General features: G+C 32.9%; 1 protein-coding gene across 1 annotated transcript in view; it reads left to right on the top strand.

Moving 5' to 3' along the window:
- Positions 1-17,798, top strand: part of LOC129216302 (uncharacterized) — a 111,464-nt gene that overhangs the window by 16,628 nt on the left and 77,038 nt on the right. The window contains exons 10-20 of the mRNA XM_054850511.1: positions 424-599; positions 1,136-1,138; positions 2,769-2,848; positions 3,714-3,844; positions 5,121-5,324; positions 7,130-7,203; positions 9,456-9,557; positions 10,642-10,812; positions 12,810-12,950; positions 13,028-13,109; positions 14,807-15,333. Coding sequence (XP_054706486.1) covers positions 424-599; positions 1,136-1,138; positions 2,769-2,848; positions 3,714-3,844; positions 5,121-5,324; positions 7,130-7,203; positions 9,456-9,557; positions 10,642-10,812; positions 12,810-12,950; positions 13,028-13,109; positions 14,807-15,333 — 1,691 coding nt within the window. The remainder of the gene's footprint in view (positions 1-423; positions 600-1,135; positions 1,139-2,768; positions 2,849-3,713; positions 3,845-5,120; positions 5,325-7,129; positions 7,204-9,455; positions 9,558-10,641; positions 10,813-12,809; positions 12,951-13,027; positions 13,110-14,806; positions 15,334-17,798) is intronic.

Here is a 17,798-nt window from a genome sequence, read left to right as displayed (position 1 = left end):
ATTTTCTAATAATAATGTACTCAAAATAAAAGTTGTCCAGTTGTATGAAATTTCGTATGTGAAATTATCTATATTTATACTTAAATAACTTGTTTCACTTTAGCTTCAAATTCCGATTGTGCTATTTCTACTGACCCTATATGTGGGGGGAGGGGGGATCTTGGCAACAGGCCTGGGAGATGGTCTATGAGATCGTTCAGTTGGTTTTTGCTGCAGCGAGGTTTTATTGTTTTAAAAAATGTATCGTGAAATTTAGTCTGATTTCCGTAATACGATTGCACCAGAAAATTTGCGGGGTAAGGGGGGCACCAAATAAAGTTTATGAATATAATACTTAAAAGTATTAGTGGAGCTCTGATTGCAAATGAAGAACAAACTTTAAATCTAGCAAAAGTATGAACAAAAATTGTTCGGTCTTTTCAGGGAAATCATACGATTTCAAGTGTAATGAAAACCTGGACAGAACAAATGGGTTTTCCGTACATTTCGGTTAAGAGGATCCGACAAGAGAATGAAACTCACACCGTTTTCATGGCTAAACAAATGCGGTTTGTTAAGAATGATGATGTGTATCGTCAACAGATGAACGCTTCCAAAGAGTAAGTGTAAAATGTTAAGAGAAAATCTGTTTTCTTTTTCTGGTACCAAAGTATACTTTTTGCCAAGTCATATCAAAATTAATTTAAAAAAAAAAAAAAGATGTATTTCTGACAAGCTAAAATTTTTACCATCAAGGATTTCAACCTGGTGGTTACTCCTTATTTCAAAAAAGTTTAATTTTACATAAATGTCGGTCCATCTTTTCTGATTTTTTGTTCATAATCAACATCACACGAAAGCAGTGCTAATAAACTGTAAAAGTTTAAAAGTTAAACCATAAGATGTGAAGCAATCTTTTTAAAAAAATAATTTTTCAGCAGGAAAATTGCGCAAACGAAATGTTAAATAAAATTTAATGTTTAAAATTTTACGGCAGACAGAAGAGAAAAAATTGAAAAGAAAAAGAAAGAAATTAATCAGTTTAAGAAATATTATGTTAAGTATAAGAAATTCTTGAAGCCCACTTTTTCTTCTGGGGAGAGGGGGTTCACATCGCAAACACTGCCACGGTTGACTCAGCCGTTCATTCTTTCAGTGAGTCGATAAAATGAGTACATAGCGTGCTTGGGAACTAAACGCTGGGTTTCCGCGTTCGGCTGACCACCATCTATCCGAAACATCTGCTTTGCAACCCAGAGCCCTCTGTTGCAAAAACTGAGATGAGCAAAGTAGGCCTTGGCCCCCCCCATCGTCTGTTGTGCCATAATTTAAGAAAAATTCTCAAGTTGAATTTGACTAAAGGAATGATTATTCATAATTAACTCATCTAAGCCTTTAAACTTGAACAATATTCCGAAAATTAAGAAAAAAATGTTAACAAATTTTAATAGAATTCATTTAAATGTCTTTGTAATGTCAAAAGTTTTAATTTAGAAATGATTTAAAGAATGATCATTTATAACTACCGAATGCTAGTTAAATACGTTCCAAAAACGCTCAGAAAATAAATAGCAGAAACAAAGAATGTCCAATCTGAAAGAAAAAGGGGGATAGAAAGAAAGGAAAACTAAATCGTATATCGGTCAATAACTAGAACGTAGTTTTGCATGCGATAAGGCAGACGAGAACATTTCGTCGCATCAGAGCAACAGTATATCTAATCCCAAAAATACCAATATGATATCTTACTGTTGCTTTGAGGTGACGATTTAATACCAGAGATGCAATTTCTGAATGTAATGTCTCAATCAATTGCAAATATTCATGTTATTCGGTAGCTACAATCACTAAGTGAATAAAAAGCCACAGCTATCGTGAAACCAATAAGCAATATTAAGGCCCTAATAATGCCATGGTCACAGAAACTGTTGTAAATTGAAAAGACCCCCCCCCCCCTTTTTTTTTTGGAAAACATAAAAAGAGCAGTGAGGCAGGTAAAGTAAATGGTCATTAACTAAAAACTTCATCGCCTATTACAGAAAATATTAAACTCATTTTCTGGGATAGATAATTATAGTTGAATCAATAACAACCTTGCAAAGACTAAATAGTTAAAATGTAAAATAGAAAATAATGACTTTCTTAGCTCACAAAGACAATTGGAAAAAAAAACATCAACGCTTCCGTACATTTTGAGACGCTATCAACATAATTAGTTTGATTTGTGAAGAGTGTTTAGTATTTGCATGTAGTTGAATCAAATTGGATACATTTTGGCACTATTTTCCCCGTTTGGCATTATTTCCTTACACCACATGTTTTAAATTTAGTGCAAAATGCGTTAAAAAGGCAGCCAACGTTCAGCTTTCCGGTAATATTGTGATATAAATGCATTATGATTGCTTGAAAAACAAATCAATCGTTCTTTCTACAGTATTTAAACTTGAAATTCTTAATTCTAAAGCCTCAAAATATTAAATGGTCGGAATAAAATTTTGGCTACATGACACTGTGATAGCAAATGTTATTGATGTGTTTTATGTTCACATGTGTCTTTCAATAAAACTCAATCTTGGAAATTTTAGACAATATCAACACACTGGTCTAACTAATGCCATAAACAATTTATGTGCATAAAAAAAATTCGTTTATATATAATTATGTAATAGCAGCATAAAATATTTTTCTTGGCTGTATACTGAAAATTCTAAACTTAAACATTTCAAACTGTGTTGTTAAAATAGTTTAACAAGATTACTCCATGATTACAAATAAATTAAGTATTCCAGGTTCTTATGGAGTGTTCCGCTCAGTTACACAACTAAAGAAGGGGAAAGTGATATTATTTGGATCCACGATGCTGAAAAAAGTAAGTAAATCTTCAGTGTTGAAAATCAAACTCATAAAAAGCTAAAAATCATTTTAAAGGCAATGTTAAAAGATAGCTTTATTTACACTTCGCATGTAAAAAAAAGTGCAAAGCAGTGTCATTTTTATATAAAGCTATTATTTCTACTAAGCCTAGTAAATTATGTTATTATGTTTATGGATTAATTATGTTCTATTACGTTTATCAAATTATTGTATTCTTATTACACTCACTGATCAATGAATAAGAAACCACGAGAGCAATATTTTATTGAATCACCTTTTGCACGGAATAACTGCTCTGATTCGATTGGGCATCGAGTCTACAAGCTTCTGGAGTGCATTTACATCCAGAGAGTACCATGCATTAGCTATGCGGCTTTTCAAATCTTGTAAATTAGATGGAAAAGGAGATTGCTGTCGGATGCGTCTTTCCACCATTTCCCACACATTTTCTATGGGATGAAGATCCGGGCTATGCGGTGGTCGGGGAAGGTGTTCGAAATCTGATACTCAGCGAACCAACTTTCAACTATTCTGGTAAGATGTATAGTTGCACTGTCGTCCATAGAGTATTCGTCCCTATCAGGATAAAAATGCAACTTTGCAGGGTGCACTTGATCTGTCAGTGTATCTATAGGTATGCATGACTGCTTGTTTACCATCGAGGAACATCAGGGCCCCACTTCCATGCCAGCAGAACATGCTCCATATCATGATAATCTCTCCAGACCAAACCTGAAATATCAAAGGTTTCTAATTCATTGGCCAGTGAGTGTATATCTGCTAAGTTCTGTAATGTTTCTTATTAATGTTGTTACTGTGTTCTTATTAAATCTATTAAGTTATTGTTCTCTGCGATACAGTGGAATTCACGGTGCCCTTAAAATTTGAAGAATGGGTGAAATTCAACATAAACCAAACAGGTTATTATTTAGTAAATTATGAAGAGGAGGACTGGAATCGATTGACGGAGATTTTGATATCAAATCATCAGGTAAGTTTAATCTACACAAATTTCGTCTCTTAGTGTAACCAAGAAGTATTAAATTTTGGTAGAATTATTGTTATTAGGATTTCAGTTTACTTGCGTGATGCCACTGTGAAAGCAAAACGACTCATAGTGCATACGAAGATAATACATGCATAAATAAAAATTTAAATATGATATACGTTATTATAAACAGTTTATTTCAAAAGTAGCCCAAAATTTACTCAGAACTAGTTGAGCCTAGTAATGTAAAGTTATTCGTGAAAAGACCAATGAAATTAACCACTTAAATTTGGAATGACAATAAGTGTAAAGCGCATTTTTTTAAAAGTATAAAATGCCGTTCAATACGTCAAAACCCCTACTCCGCACTACAAAATAAAGGACCTGAAGAAGTTGTAAGTGAAAAAAAGGACTTTGTGTACATAATACATGCTATGAGGCAGTGAAAAGCAAAGGGATTTAAGTGGGCGTTTTAAAGTTTTGAGTAAAACGCGTTTGAAGTTCAGATCTTTGGTAGGTGTTCACTGAATATTTGTTCTAAATCATGCTGTACAGCAAAACCTACCAGGGCTAGTTGTATTATTTCTTGCCCCAAAACAGAGGAGAGGTTCTTCTATCACTAGTACTAGTTATTATCAAATTTTTAATCATGTCGCTTACACTGCTTCATATGAAGTTGTTTTTAACAACAACTTAGTGCTGAAATATAACAATGAATTTTGTCGCAGCAAAAAAAAAGACTAATTGTTGAAACGATTCTAAGCTCTTTCACGGGAAAGATAGACTCGATTAAACAAAGAATTGCTTCATTTGGCTACCTTAATCAAGTACTTGGCTTGAGCAAGAACAAATTGGTGCCAAGCAAATGGCAAATGTGAATTCCATTGGTTATTTTTTTTTTTTATTCAAGAGAAAATCCCGAAAAGTGACATAGTGGCAAAGCTTCTGGAAACCTTTTTGTTTACTTTCAGTCTATGTACTCCGTGAACAGAATTTAGTAATGCAGCGTCCATCTGTTTTAAACTTACGATGAACGCTAATTTAATTTTATTCTGAGAAACACTAAATAGTAATATAAATTAAGGCAAATACGAACTAAAGCTGTGTTCAGTAATTCTTGTAAAACAAAACAGTCTGCAATAGAATGTTTTAAATTACGAACATTATTCAATATTCGTTCACTAATTAATGTACGTTTTTTATTCTGAAATTACTTTTATCAATGTAAAAGCTTTAAAGTAGTTTTATCTTTAAGAAGTGCTTTGTTATTTTCAATTAGCTTTTGTCGCCGTCAGATAGATCGAATCTCCTGTTCGATGCTTTCCTTCTTGCCGAAGCTGGTCACATCAAGTTTGACGTTTTCTTCTCAATGAGTATGTACCTAAGGAATGAAACTCATTTGATTCCATGGGAAACAGCCTACGCATCTTTTGTTTATCTTTGCGAGCTGTTGGAATTCACCGATACTAATTTCTTACTTAAGGTAAAGTTTGAATCGTTATGCAGTACATTCGAGTTATGTGCACGAAAAGTCATTAGCCTATCGATTTCTCTAAGTGCACCATTATTGTTGTGTTCTCATTATATCTGATAAGTTCTGATATTTTTATTAAGTTATTATGTTCCTATTATGTCAATGAGGTATTTTGTTCTTTTATGTCTACTAAGTTATCATGTTCCTATTATGTCTAATAAGTTATTCTGTTCTCTGATCGCTTATGTCTGTTAAGTTACTATGTTCTTATTCTGTCTACTAAGTTATTCTGTTGGTCTCTTATGTCTATTAAGTTATTTTTTTCTGTGATTGAACATCTTTGAGCGTTTAGTGCTAGATCTAATACAGGGTGCTCCGTTTTAACCTGCAAGACCTTTATTTTCGCAACCGTTAGTCCTTCAATTGCAAAAATGTTCAAAATCAGATGCAGAGTTAAGATATTGAAAGTTTGAAGTGAAAATAAAAATAAGTCAAAACATACAAAATTTAACTTTTTATAGGGACCCCAGGTCCCCTAATTTATGTTAAGGGAAATAATATCCATTGAAAAAAAATTTCAACACAAAAAGCTTGAAATTAGTACGACCAATATTCGCTGAGTTATGAAACGCAGTGTTTTGTGACTTACACCACTTCACACACGCCGTCAATAACACCTTTTGGGGGAAAATATAGCGGTTAACAAGTGTTTAAAGTTATATGTGTGCATAGAGTGTGGTTTTTCAAATTGTTTGAGGTTTTGTAGTGTGTTTTTGCGTACCACAGCATAACGTTGGCATTTATTTTTGAATAGCAGTGAAAAACATAAATACCTATTGTTTTTTTTACTTTGACGATCAGTAAATCTTCTGAAAGGGCGATAAGTTCCAATCTTATCTTCTGTATGGTCGCTTAAAATTTTGAACTGGAATATCTCCTTGAGTTTTGGTCGTACAAATGTTAAGTTTTTTGTGTCAGTAATAGTTTCCAATGGAGATTATTTCTCTAAATATTAGTTAAGGGACCTAGGGACCGTATAAAAAGTTAAATTTTGCATTTTTTGACTCATTTTTATGTTTACTTCAAACTTCACAATATCTTAACTCTGCATCTGATTTTGAAAATTTTTGCATTTGGAAGTATACATGTAGGACTAGCGGTTGCGAAACTAAAGGTCTTGCAAGTTAAAACGGAACACCCTGTATAGTTTTTATTGTGTGTTCTTGTGTGTATGTGTCTTTGAAAATTGTGAGGAACATTTAACGTAACATTTAAACATACATTTGTCGCTTATGTATGTCACTGACTTGTTTTTAAGCGAGTTCTGTGCATGATAAAAAGTATTCCATACTTTTTTCCAATATTAAAATAATATTTTATTACTCAAGAATAATATATTTAAGTCAAAAAACCGCGTTAACGAAAAAAAAAACATCTTTGCATTGCTAATGCACGCCAAGAATGTACTGTACTTCTAAACTGAAGAATTCATTAAACTTTTAAGAGTTATTAGTGGAAATTTTAAATTATACTAATCTTATAATATTTTTTTATTATGAAAACTGAATGCAATCAGTTCTGGATCTATTTAAAAAATTAAGCTATTTATTGTGTGATCCGGTGTGTAAATACGAGTATATTAGTAAAAAGCAGATTAAATTTTGACGCAATTCAAAATTTTCTTATTTATTTAAAAAGCAAAAAAGTAAATTCTGTTTGATATAAAGTTTGGACTTTAATTAAATTTTTAACGCATGTATATTTCGACTAGCGTTTAACTGTACGTAATATAAAGGTTTTGTTACATTCTATAGAATTATGTCAAAGATTTAACCGGTGATTTATACAAGAAATTAGGATGGGCTACAGCGGATAACCATTTGGATAAGTAAGTGAAGATTTAGTTTAACACTTTTTAAAATGTTTTTTATTAAAAATAAAACGATACCTTACATATTAGCTTTTTTTTAAATTTTAAACTGTGATACAAATTCAATCTGGAATATATTCAGTGATTTTATATGTGCAGTGTTAGTTTGTCTAACATCAAACTTTACGGTGATTTTTTCATAAGTCATTTTATTTAATCTCTTTGTATAGCGATGGTAAACGACATCTATGTACCTCTCACCAAAAATTGATATTCTGTGATTTTTTACGTTGTACGCCAACAACAACAACAAAAAAAATAAAAATAAATAAAATAAAAATCAAATCGGAGGTAATTTTCCCCATTTCCCATAAATTGAGCTGTAACCTTAGTTTTAAACCAAGGTTAATTTTGAGCCCAAGGCCTGATTGACCAGTGTGATAATCAAGCTTAACATATCACCCGATGCATGTAGAAAAAAGAATCTAGGTAATAAAAAAAGGAAGTAATACAGTGGACGCTGGTTAATTGAATCAACCGTTTTAATGACTCAAACTGTCAAAAACAGAACAGAATCCATCTTTATTGAATTAGCCGCTTAATTGAATAGGCCGCTTTATGGAATCAAAACTGTTTAGAACAAACGTGATTCATATATACGGCGGCCACTGCAGCTTGAAGATTGGGCATTGTATAATTAAATCTTAACGTTAAAATTAAAATACAACCGAAGTCCATAAAATATTCCGCTTCTTTTCACGAACTAATAAATAATGTGGACGCACAGAGAAGTTTTATTTATTATTTTACTAGAAAGATTACCTTAGTAAAAATATCAAAATAAAACCAGCTCATTTCTACTACTTTAATGATCTCAGATTTAAAGCAAAGACTTTTTACCTTTACTTTTCGAGAATACACGAAATGCGCGATTTGTAAGAATGAGCATCATTATGAGGCTCATTCTGATAAATCATACAGCATACGGTATGTACTCATCACTCCTACAGTATATGTTATGCATATTTTAAATAATTACCGGTCCAACGAATTTTTCAAAAATAAATTTCTAAATAAAATATTTTGGACTATAATACAAAGTGTTTGGATTTAATATGCATAATATAGTTTTAGCTATGTGGAGCAATTGCTGTTATTATTTTCGAAAATTTTACAAATGCAAATCTAAGTTTATCCAAAAACCATAAATGCTCCGAGGTTGAAAAAGATCACTATGAGTTGAGTTTTTAAAAATGGGAAGGAATTTTTAAAAGTTGAGAAACCTCTGTAAGAGAGGTTAGAGTTTTGAGTATTGCACCTATTGGCAAAAAAACATTTTCAAATTTGTTTAACCAAAATTACCGTTTCAAACATCATTGATCTATTCTGGCTATAAAAAAAAAAAAAAAAAAAAATTAAGTAAATAGAATAGTTAAAATGAAAACATTTTTCAACTTTTTTCCCGCTCAACAAGCTCTTCGGCAATGGGGTCGTTTCCGAAATTTTATAAGTATTTTTTTTTCTGAAAGAGCATGCTTAAAAGCGTAGGATTTGATCACTTTTAAATAATTTGACAAAGTTTATTATCGTTTAACAATTTATTTAATCTGTGCGCAGATTCAATTTCATTTTTTACGCTTCTGCACATATTTAATTCTCTTCTTTACTCACATGTACTGACAACGATATGTTGACACAAACGTAGAGCATAATATTTAATTCGCTTTTGAATTATCATAGCCTGGAAATGCGGTTGACAGTAAGAGTAAACATTCAGCGTACCAGTGGAATGCGCGATAAAGTACATCACTTGTGACGTCATAAAGAACACGCCTTGTTTGAAAAATCCGACATTTTAAAAACTAATTAAAAATTAATAGTTGGGAAAATGAAAGTATTTTCTGAGTCCATGTTATTTATTTATTCATTTATTTATTTTTATTTATTTATTTATTTTTTGCTCATTCTATGTACTTTAGTGACTAAAAGTAGTACTTTTAACTGAAGGAAACAACCCCACTGGAAACATGTGACATTAATTGGAGGAAATAAATATAATAAAACACTCAACTAAAGGTTTTATAGATAGTATTTTTATCATTAGTTTTTTTTTTTTGTATTGAATACATGAACTTAGGAGAAATAAATAAATATTTACAAGTGAAACAGTGACCAAACAGGTGATTTATAATCATAGAAATAGAAAACGTTATTTTTTCGATACTATATTAGTATTAAACACTTATGTGTCATTTTCCCCCTCTAAATAGTTTGCTTAGGACGAATATCATAGGATTATCATGTCACAGTGGAAATCAAGAATGCTTATCAGATGTATCGGAGCTGTTCCAAAACTGGACCAAAGGACAAGAGTAAGAATCCTTTAATTAAAATGAGTTTTCATGACTTTTAACTTGCAGTTTTACAGTTGCATTCGCAAGTTTAGAAACTGAATTTCGATTATAATTGTGTAATTGATAACACGTCTTACAGTCATGGGAAAAAGAAATACTCAACCATATTGCCTACAACCAGAAGTAAGGAAAAAATGGAAGACGAATGAAGTTATTTGAAATTATGGAAAATAAGTTGTAGCAAGGAGCTGCATTGACAATAAAATAAGCACTATCTTCAAAATTTTAATCTGAAATCTGTATTTTAGTAACATAAACAACAATTTTGATTTTTCTGCAAAAGTGCCTAAGTGATTCCAATTTGTAGAACTATTTAAATGTGAAACACAGTAGTAATATGTAAGCATTGTTATGAAATACAATTTTCAGACTATTTTTAAATGAAAAATGTTTGCAAATATCTAGGCAAACAATAAATGAAAATGAAAGCAATAATCTAAATATGTAACTGTCAAATATTACTGTAATAATGTAAATTGTAATAAGATTGTGAGTTATACTTTTGATTTGATTTTTTTTTTTTTTTTTTTTTTTTTTTTTTTTTTTTGTACTTCTGACTTAAATTTATTTTATTTTCTTTGTAAAATAAAATTTTCTCTTCTTTTTGTTTAACTGAAATCAAAAAGCAATAACTGCTATATATTAATTCATTCTTTCTTCGTAAATTTGACGTCCCATGTTCTTACAAAACAAATTAAGAGTCAAAGATCCATCAGTATTGGGTGTCATTATTTATTAATCACTAATCATGAGTTGTTTGTTTTAAACTGCATTTTATCTGCTTATTTTTTATAACATCTAGAACAAAATGCAAAATTAAAAACAAAAAATTGCACTGTTTTTGCTTTCACAAAAATGAATTGATTACGATAAATTCTAAACACCATGATCTTTTCCAGTGAGACAATTACCTGTTAATTATATTCCCTTTCGTACTTTAAATCTATACTAATGCATACCGACAAAAATAATTTGTTTTTGTATTATGTTTTTTAGAAATGTTTTAGACAGAATAAGTGGTAATTTTTCTTTTCTGTCTAAGGATCCCTTCAACTTTAAGGAGTCTTGTGTACCACTATGGAATGGCGGAAATAGGTCAGGAAGAACACTGGAACTACATGTGGAACAGGTTTCTAAAAGAAGAATCAGCTTCAGAACGTTTAAAACTCTTGCAAGGTCTCGCTCATGTACGGGTTCCGCAATTAATTCACAGGTAGGTACTGAAGAGCCGATTTTTCAAAACATATCACCAAAAACAAAAAGAAAGCTTTTTTTTTTCTTTTGGCCCTTTTTTTAGTGTCGAATTTCCAGTGAAGTATAGTGGGCAGAAAATTTTAGGTTAGATTAATTAGTGGCAGGCAAATTTTGTTTTGTATACCGTTTTAGCATTTTTGAACACAAAATACCAACAAATTTTCTATTTTCATTAGTGACATATTTTTCTTACTATTCAACAATATTTACTCTCTTCCATCTCACAAAATTGAAATATTTTTTCAAAGAATTAAAGCGATGTGAAGACGCCAAGCAGGCTCTGGTTTATTGCTCTAAGTCAATGTAGTCAATGTAGATGTGCTTCGTTTTCCAAGAAGAAGGGGTTGCAAATTCAGATCTGTCTATGAGCGACATGGAATTATTCGGCCTTACTGATCCACTGAACGAAATTGTCAAAGTTTTTTTGACTCAAAACATTCTGTTTTAAGGAAGCCAGGATCATAAAGGATCATGTGATCGTGGTATTTCCTCATATAATACATATTCATGGCATTTCTATGCGTAATCATAAGATTGCTGGGGATTTCTTCATATTCTAAACGGATAATGTACCTAATGCCTGGGTTTTTTTTCATGGCTAGCTGCCGATATAGTCACTTGACGTCGTGGCACAAAGCAGAACAAAGCAGAATCGAGTAAAAAGTTGACGGGATAAGACGGTCGCTAAAGGAATATGTGTGTTTTGTGTGTGTGTTCTGTGTTTTGTGTCGTCTATTTTGTTGAATAAACTCTGTATGTTAACCGTGGCTTGGAGTCATTTCCCACAATAGCAATATCTGCACGGCGATGCGCGTGCAAAAAATTTAAAAGAAGTATTGTTGAATAAAAAAATCCACGTCCCCCCCCCCCCTTCTGATGAGAAATGATCATTTTTCTTTAACTAAAATGCGTACACACCTTTAAAAAAAAAAAAACAGATTAAAGTCTTTTTGGAATTTAAAACTTTTCGCCAAAACATAAAAAGGTTAACAGTAACTTTAAAACTCAAAACAATCCTTCAACTGTATAGTTCATCGCTAAAACGCGCCAAGCAACCACGCTACCGTACCCTGCTCTTTAGCGAGTGAAACGTTTTTTTTTTTCTGTAACTTAAAATGTTTTGCCAAATAATTAATACTATAACAAAACGTTATGAAGAAAAATCACAATTGAATAGTACGACAAAATCAAATTATTTACTTAGAAGAGCAACTACCTCCAATTATAAGAAAAAAACAAACGTTGAAGAAATAAGGAAAGCAAAACCCAATAGAAGAATCCTACAAAATCAAATTATGTACATGAATATCGAAAGAAAAACGCATTCAAAAATCAGTTCGCTGACCACAACAGCGTAGTCGACCACGCGTCTGATCCGCGCGGCATGGTTCCTCGCAGCTATCAACACAGTCGGCCAGCGCCATCTCGATGAGTTAATTTGCTTAGCCATCTATTAGGAATTCATAGAACTAAACTTACCCCGCCATCTATTAGGAATTCATAGGACCAAACAATTAATTAAAAATTTAATTTGCAATTGCAAATATTTCGGTCAATCTGATTTTTAAAAAATAGCCTATAGCCTTCCTCAATAAATGGACTATTCAACACAAAAATAATTTTTCAATTCGAAACAGTAGTTCCTGAGATTAGTGCTTCAACAAACAAACACAGTCTTCAGCTTTATATTATTAGTACAGATTCATAGTACTTCACCTCAGGAAAAGGTATTGATGTGAAGGTAACAAATTGCACCTAAACAATGAAAGCAAAAAAAATCGTTATCCTGAAGTTAGGAATTTTGCGACCTAACTGTAAGCTGACATTTAAATTAGAATGAGCGTTAAATGATATTGAATTGTATATTAAACTCAGACTGCAATTGTTATGTAATATTTTTAGTCTATTATTCATTTTCAAAGTTCAGATAATTTTAGTATGGTTCTTTTCAAATAGATATTTGGAATATGCAATGGATGACACTAAAGTTCGCAGACAAGATTTTTTCTCAGTTTTGAACTTCATAGCAGGAAACCCGATCGGAAGACCACTTGTTTGGAATTTCATCAAGGAAAAATGGCCAGCCTTAGTAGAAAGGTTCGTATTTATAACTCAAAGTATTCATTGAATTTCCATTAAAGTTGACATTTATAAATGGTTTGGTTTTTTTACAGATTTACATTAAATGATCGTTACTTAGGTCTAGCTGTGAAAAAAGTATGCAGTTATTTTACGTCTGAATACGAGCTGCTAGATGTAAGTAAAATAAATTTTTTTTGGAAAGTTTCCATGTGAATAAGATAAATCCTATTTTTAAATCTAGACAAATTACTATCGAATATTTCATTTTTTAATCACGATTGAAAATTTCGTTTGTTTGATTACTAATTATAACTTTACAAATTATGTACTATTTATTAATTACTCCTTTAGTAGTAATTAATAACTAGTACAGTTAGTTTTAGTCTTTCTATAGTCACTATAGAAGGGATGGGTTTAGGGGGGAGGACTTGAGATTAAGTTGCCTCTGTTCCTCGCTTTGAAGTATTTAACGTATTTATGTACATAGAGCGCGTCTCAGGACACAGGAAAAAAAAAAAAACGTTGAACGACTTTTGAGCAGAAAAGGATTCTTGTTTCAAATTTTCAGGTTTTACGCACAAGAATAAAGGCAATTGAAAAATAAGTTTTTCAAAGCGTTTATCATCTATAGAGACAGCACTACGAAATTTCTGTTTGATGAAATTTAGTTAAAATCGACCTTATCACGCTTGTTATTTTCAGCCTTTCTGTGGATTTTTCTCCATATCTGAATTCAGGGTCATATTAGGGACAAAAAAGCATATCTCTATAATAATCAAAAAAAGATTCTTACAATGACAAGAATGTCAGAACAGGGCCGTCATTCCAAGCTCGCCAGCTTGCGAGATCGAGATTTTCGCTCACGTGATCGGTTGTGACGTAGAAATGTCGCAAAGTCGTATTCTAATCTACTCGAACTTAACTTGCGGCTAGGTTCGAGTAGATTAGAATGCGACTTTGCGACATTTATACGTCACAACCGATCACGTGAGCGAAAATCTCGATCTCGCAAGCTGGCGAGCTTGGAATGACCGCCCAGTTTCTGAGCAAGTCCAGAGTTTCTTTGTTAAATGGGGTAATGTTTTCACGCGTCTTTACTCAAAACATTAAAACATTTGCAATAAATATGATCGGCCCGTGGACCACACAAAAACGCACGTTTTGTTTTGGTCTTCATGTCTATTGTCTTCTGTCACTAAACCTTTTCGCTGAAATTAGGAGATCAATTCTCTTAGCACGATTGAAGTTGACTTTGGTATATTTTTTAAAGCACAACTCATGAGTATTTTGGAAGGCTTGTGAGCTCCAGAATAAAACAGTTTCATCCCAAGTTTACTCACTATCAACAGTATAGTATTGCTTACGCTATGCGAATACTTTCACAGTAGGCTGCTCTAAGTTTTGTCAATATTTACCGACAACAAAATCGCCCGTCAAGATATGATGGTTGAAAATTGCTTCGTCATTTGAAGGAAGCAATTGCCTGTTTAGTGATGAAAAGTTGAAAGTTGATTTTAGTTGAAATTTTAACCCTAACTCCAGTGGATTAACTCTAAACTCCAGTAGATAGCGTTCATCGTTGACTACTTTTTTGTTTCTTCATTCCCCTGAAATGACACAATGTTACCAGTGAAACAGTCAAGTTGCTGGATCCAGTTCAGCCTTGTCACAATAAAGCCTTACCCTGCATTTTAAATATTACCGAAACATATTATCAAATTATCATACCGTGCCGTGAGTTTCATTGTGGATGGCGTCAGGAGCGTTACTCGATCATTGGCTATTATATGTATGAGGATTTTCTTTATATGCAAATCTATAACGGGCTGTAAATATACCATTGCTGAAATTGTTGACTTACGTTTTTACAGATGAAATCCTTCTTCACTAGATACCCCGACGCTGGTGCCGGGAAGAGGAGGCGACAGCAGGCGCTGGAGAATGTGCAAAACAACATCAAATGGCTGAAGTCGTATAAAGAGGACGTTAAATTATGGTTGGAAATCGAAGGAACGGCCCCATGGTACCATTACCGATTACCATCATACATCGTCCCACGACATTACGATCTCGTGGTGTATCCTATGCTGGATGAAGATCGCTTCAACGGAAGTGTGAAAATAACCGTTTCCTTGCAAAAGCCAAGTGACTACTTTTTAGTGCATGCAGTAGAACTGAATGTCTCTAAGGTAGAAGTGAAAAAAGCGGATGACGAGACGGTCGTAGCTCTGGATGACGTATTTCAAGTTGAAGAAAATGATTATTTGGTTTTGAAAGCTAGTGAAAAATTACTTGATGGGATGTATGAGCTGTATTTTGAATTTGAAGGGGAACTGACTCTGTCTTTGAAAGGATTATACAAGAGCTCTTATGTAAACCCAGAAACCAAAGAAAGAAGGTGAGTTCTAAAAGCTGTTGGATGCTTACAGAGTACTCTAAAATTTTGGCCAAATTTAATAGCTCTTTATTTTATTTATTTATTTATTTATTTATTTATTTTTACTGGTTGATATTTTATGGTGCAGAATGAGACTTCTTTTATCCAAGACCCCTTTTTATTGGAGTAGAAAAAATATTTCACGGTGGTAGATGGGGATATTTTTGATGAAATTATTTTTTCTTCTTGATTTGTGGTTAAAACTTTTTGAAAATACTTCTTTTTTACCGTTTTTTTTCCTTCAATAATTTAGCTACTTTTAGGTTTCTATTGTCATGGTATGTGTTTTATAACAAGTTTTCACTGTATTCCCATCTTTTGTATTATTATTTGCTGATTTACTTTTGCTTTACGTAGTCTGTCCAATAAATACGCGAGTTCATGCAACCTAGTGGCCGTGATGCGGACTAGAATCCCGCTAACTGTTGGCGATAGTTGCCTGACATCCAATGAGCTGTCAATGCTTGGCACATCGCCAAACTTCGCCTATGTTGCAATTTCTGTTAGTTTTTGTTGTCCTTGTTTTTACTGTTCGTCGAAAATGGAAATTGATGAAATCACGGAAAAAATGATGAAATCACAGTTCTCAAGCGTTTAAGAGATCGTGTGCGATCAAATTTGACTCTAGTCGATGGATGGATACCATGACAATGTACCAGCACATTCAGCATCGATTGTTCACCAGTTCCTGGCAAAAAATTCAATCACCATCCTTGATCATCCTCCTTATTCACCAGATCTCACACCCTGCGACTTTTTCTCTATTCTCAAAATCAAAAATGTGATGAGGGGACATCACTGGGAAAATTTGGTTTTAATAAAACGAGAAACGACGAGACAACTAAAGAGCCTTCCAAGAGGTGCTTTAAAGAGTGGAAAAGAAGATGGAATTGACTTGGAAGCAAATCAAATTGGAAATTGGATGGAATTGGAAGCAAATCAAATAGGGAATAAGTGCATATCAACGAATGAAGAGTACTTTAAAGGGACTAAGTCGATGTGGACCAAATTTTGCGAAATAAATTTTTTAATGGCCTCAGTTCGCGTATTTATTTTACAGACTGCGTATACAACTAATTCCATTGTGGCGCATTTTCCCTATTTGATTTGCTTCCTGATGATTAGTAGGAGTTTGAACAATTACAGTTCAGTATGCTTTCTTTATCCATTTTGAAGAATATTTTTCATGCACATTTTGTGGAATATCATTCCTTTATTTCATGAGCCATACATTTTATCTTTTTTCACTAAAATTTGTTCTATTCTTTTTTTGCACATGAATTTGTGTAAGAAATCTACGATGCTGTTTTTAATTCTCAGCTTTTGATCATAGCAATATGTTTTCCGCTATATAACTTTATATTAAATTATCTATGTCATTTGTACTATCTTTTACAAAAAAGGAAGTATTGTATTCGCGAAAAAATTTTCACTCAAAAATCGGCCTTAGTTTCTATTTTGCTCACCCCCGAATGAATGTTGGGTTTTTTTTTCGACTCGACCACATGTGAATATACGCCTAGAAACGTATAGATCCCCGAAATATAAATTTTGACGATGCCCGAGTTAATTATAACGAGTTTTCTCGTGACGTCTGTATGTACGTATGTATGTGCGTATGTGTGTATATGTGTATGTATATCGCATAACTCAAGAACAGAATGTCCTAGAAAGTTGAAATTCGGTACGTAGACTCCTAGTGGGGTCTAGTTGTGCACTTCTCTTTTTGGTTGCATTCAGATGCTCCAAAGGGGATCCTTTGCCCCTTTTTGGGGGGAAATCATTGTTAATTTCGATGTAAACTCAAGTAGTGTTATAATTTGGCGGACACTAGGCGATATATCGCCAGTATTTTGGTCGCCAAGTTTTGTCGCCAACTTGGCGACAAATTTGGTGATTTTTTTTAAATCTGGTTTTGGCCACTGTTGGTGATATTTAGAGAGTAAACTATTGAATCACATTAAAACTGCCAATAATGAGAAAATGACATTAAATTGGAGTAAAAGGAAGTCGTGAGATGCACACATCAGCTCGTTTTCTTCTGTGTTTAGAATACACATTTGATCACGCAAAATGCAACACCAAGAAGGAGTAATCAGAATGAAAGGAAATTTTACACACGTGATGGCAACATTGATATTAGAAAAAGGAATCGCAAAAGGAAAACAAAATGATCATTGATTGGAAAACGCCCAAAAGGTTTAAGTATCCTGCTGAACGACCTCCAGCGTAAATGTGCGAGGCGATGCAGTCGAGCATTGAGACATAGCAGTCTCGTATGGTGTCTACGTCATCTCGTACCACAGTTACTATAAACGTGCACCTAGTTCGATCAAACTCATAGGCTGTCCAATTTCTCGTTTCAAGTGATCCCAGGTATGCTTGATTTGTGGCAAATCAGTGTATCCCGCAGGCCAGAAAAAATG

The sequence above is a fragment of the Uloborus diversus genome, chromosome 2, assembly GCF_026930045.1.
Source record: "Uloborus diversus isolate 005 chromosome 2, Udiv.v.3.1, whole genome shotgun sequence".
NCBI classification, from domain to species: domain Eukaryota; kingdom Metazoa; phylum Arthropoda; class Arachnida; order Araneae; family Uloboridae; genus Uloborus; species Uloborus diversus.
This window is presented reverse-complemented; position numbering and strand designations above follow the sequence as displayed.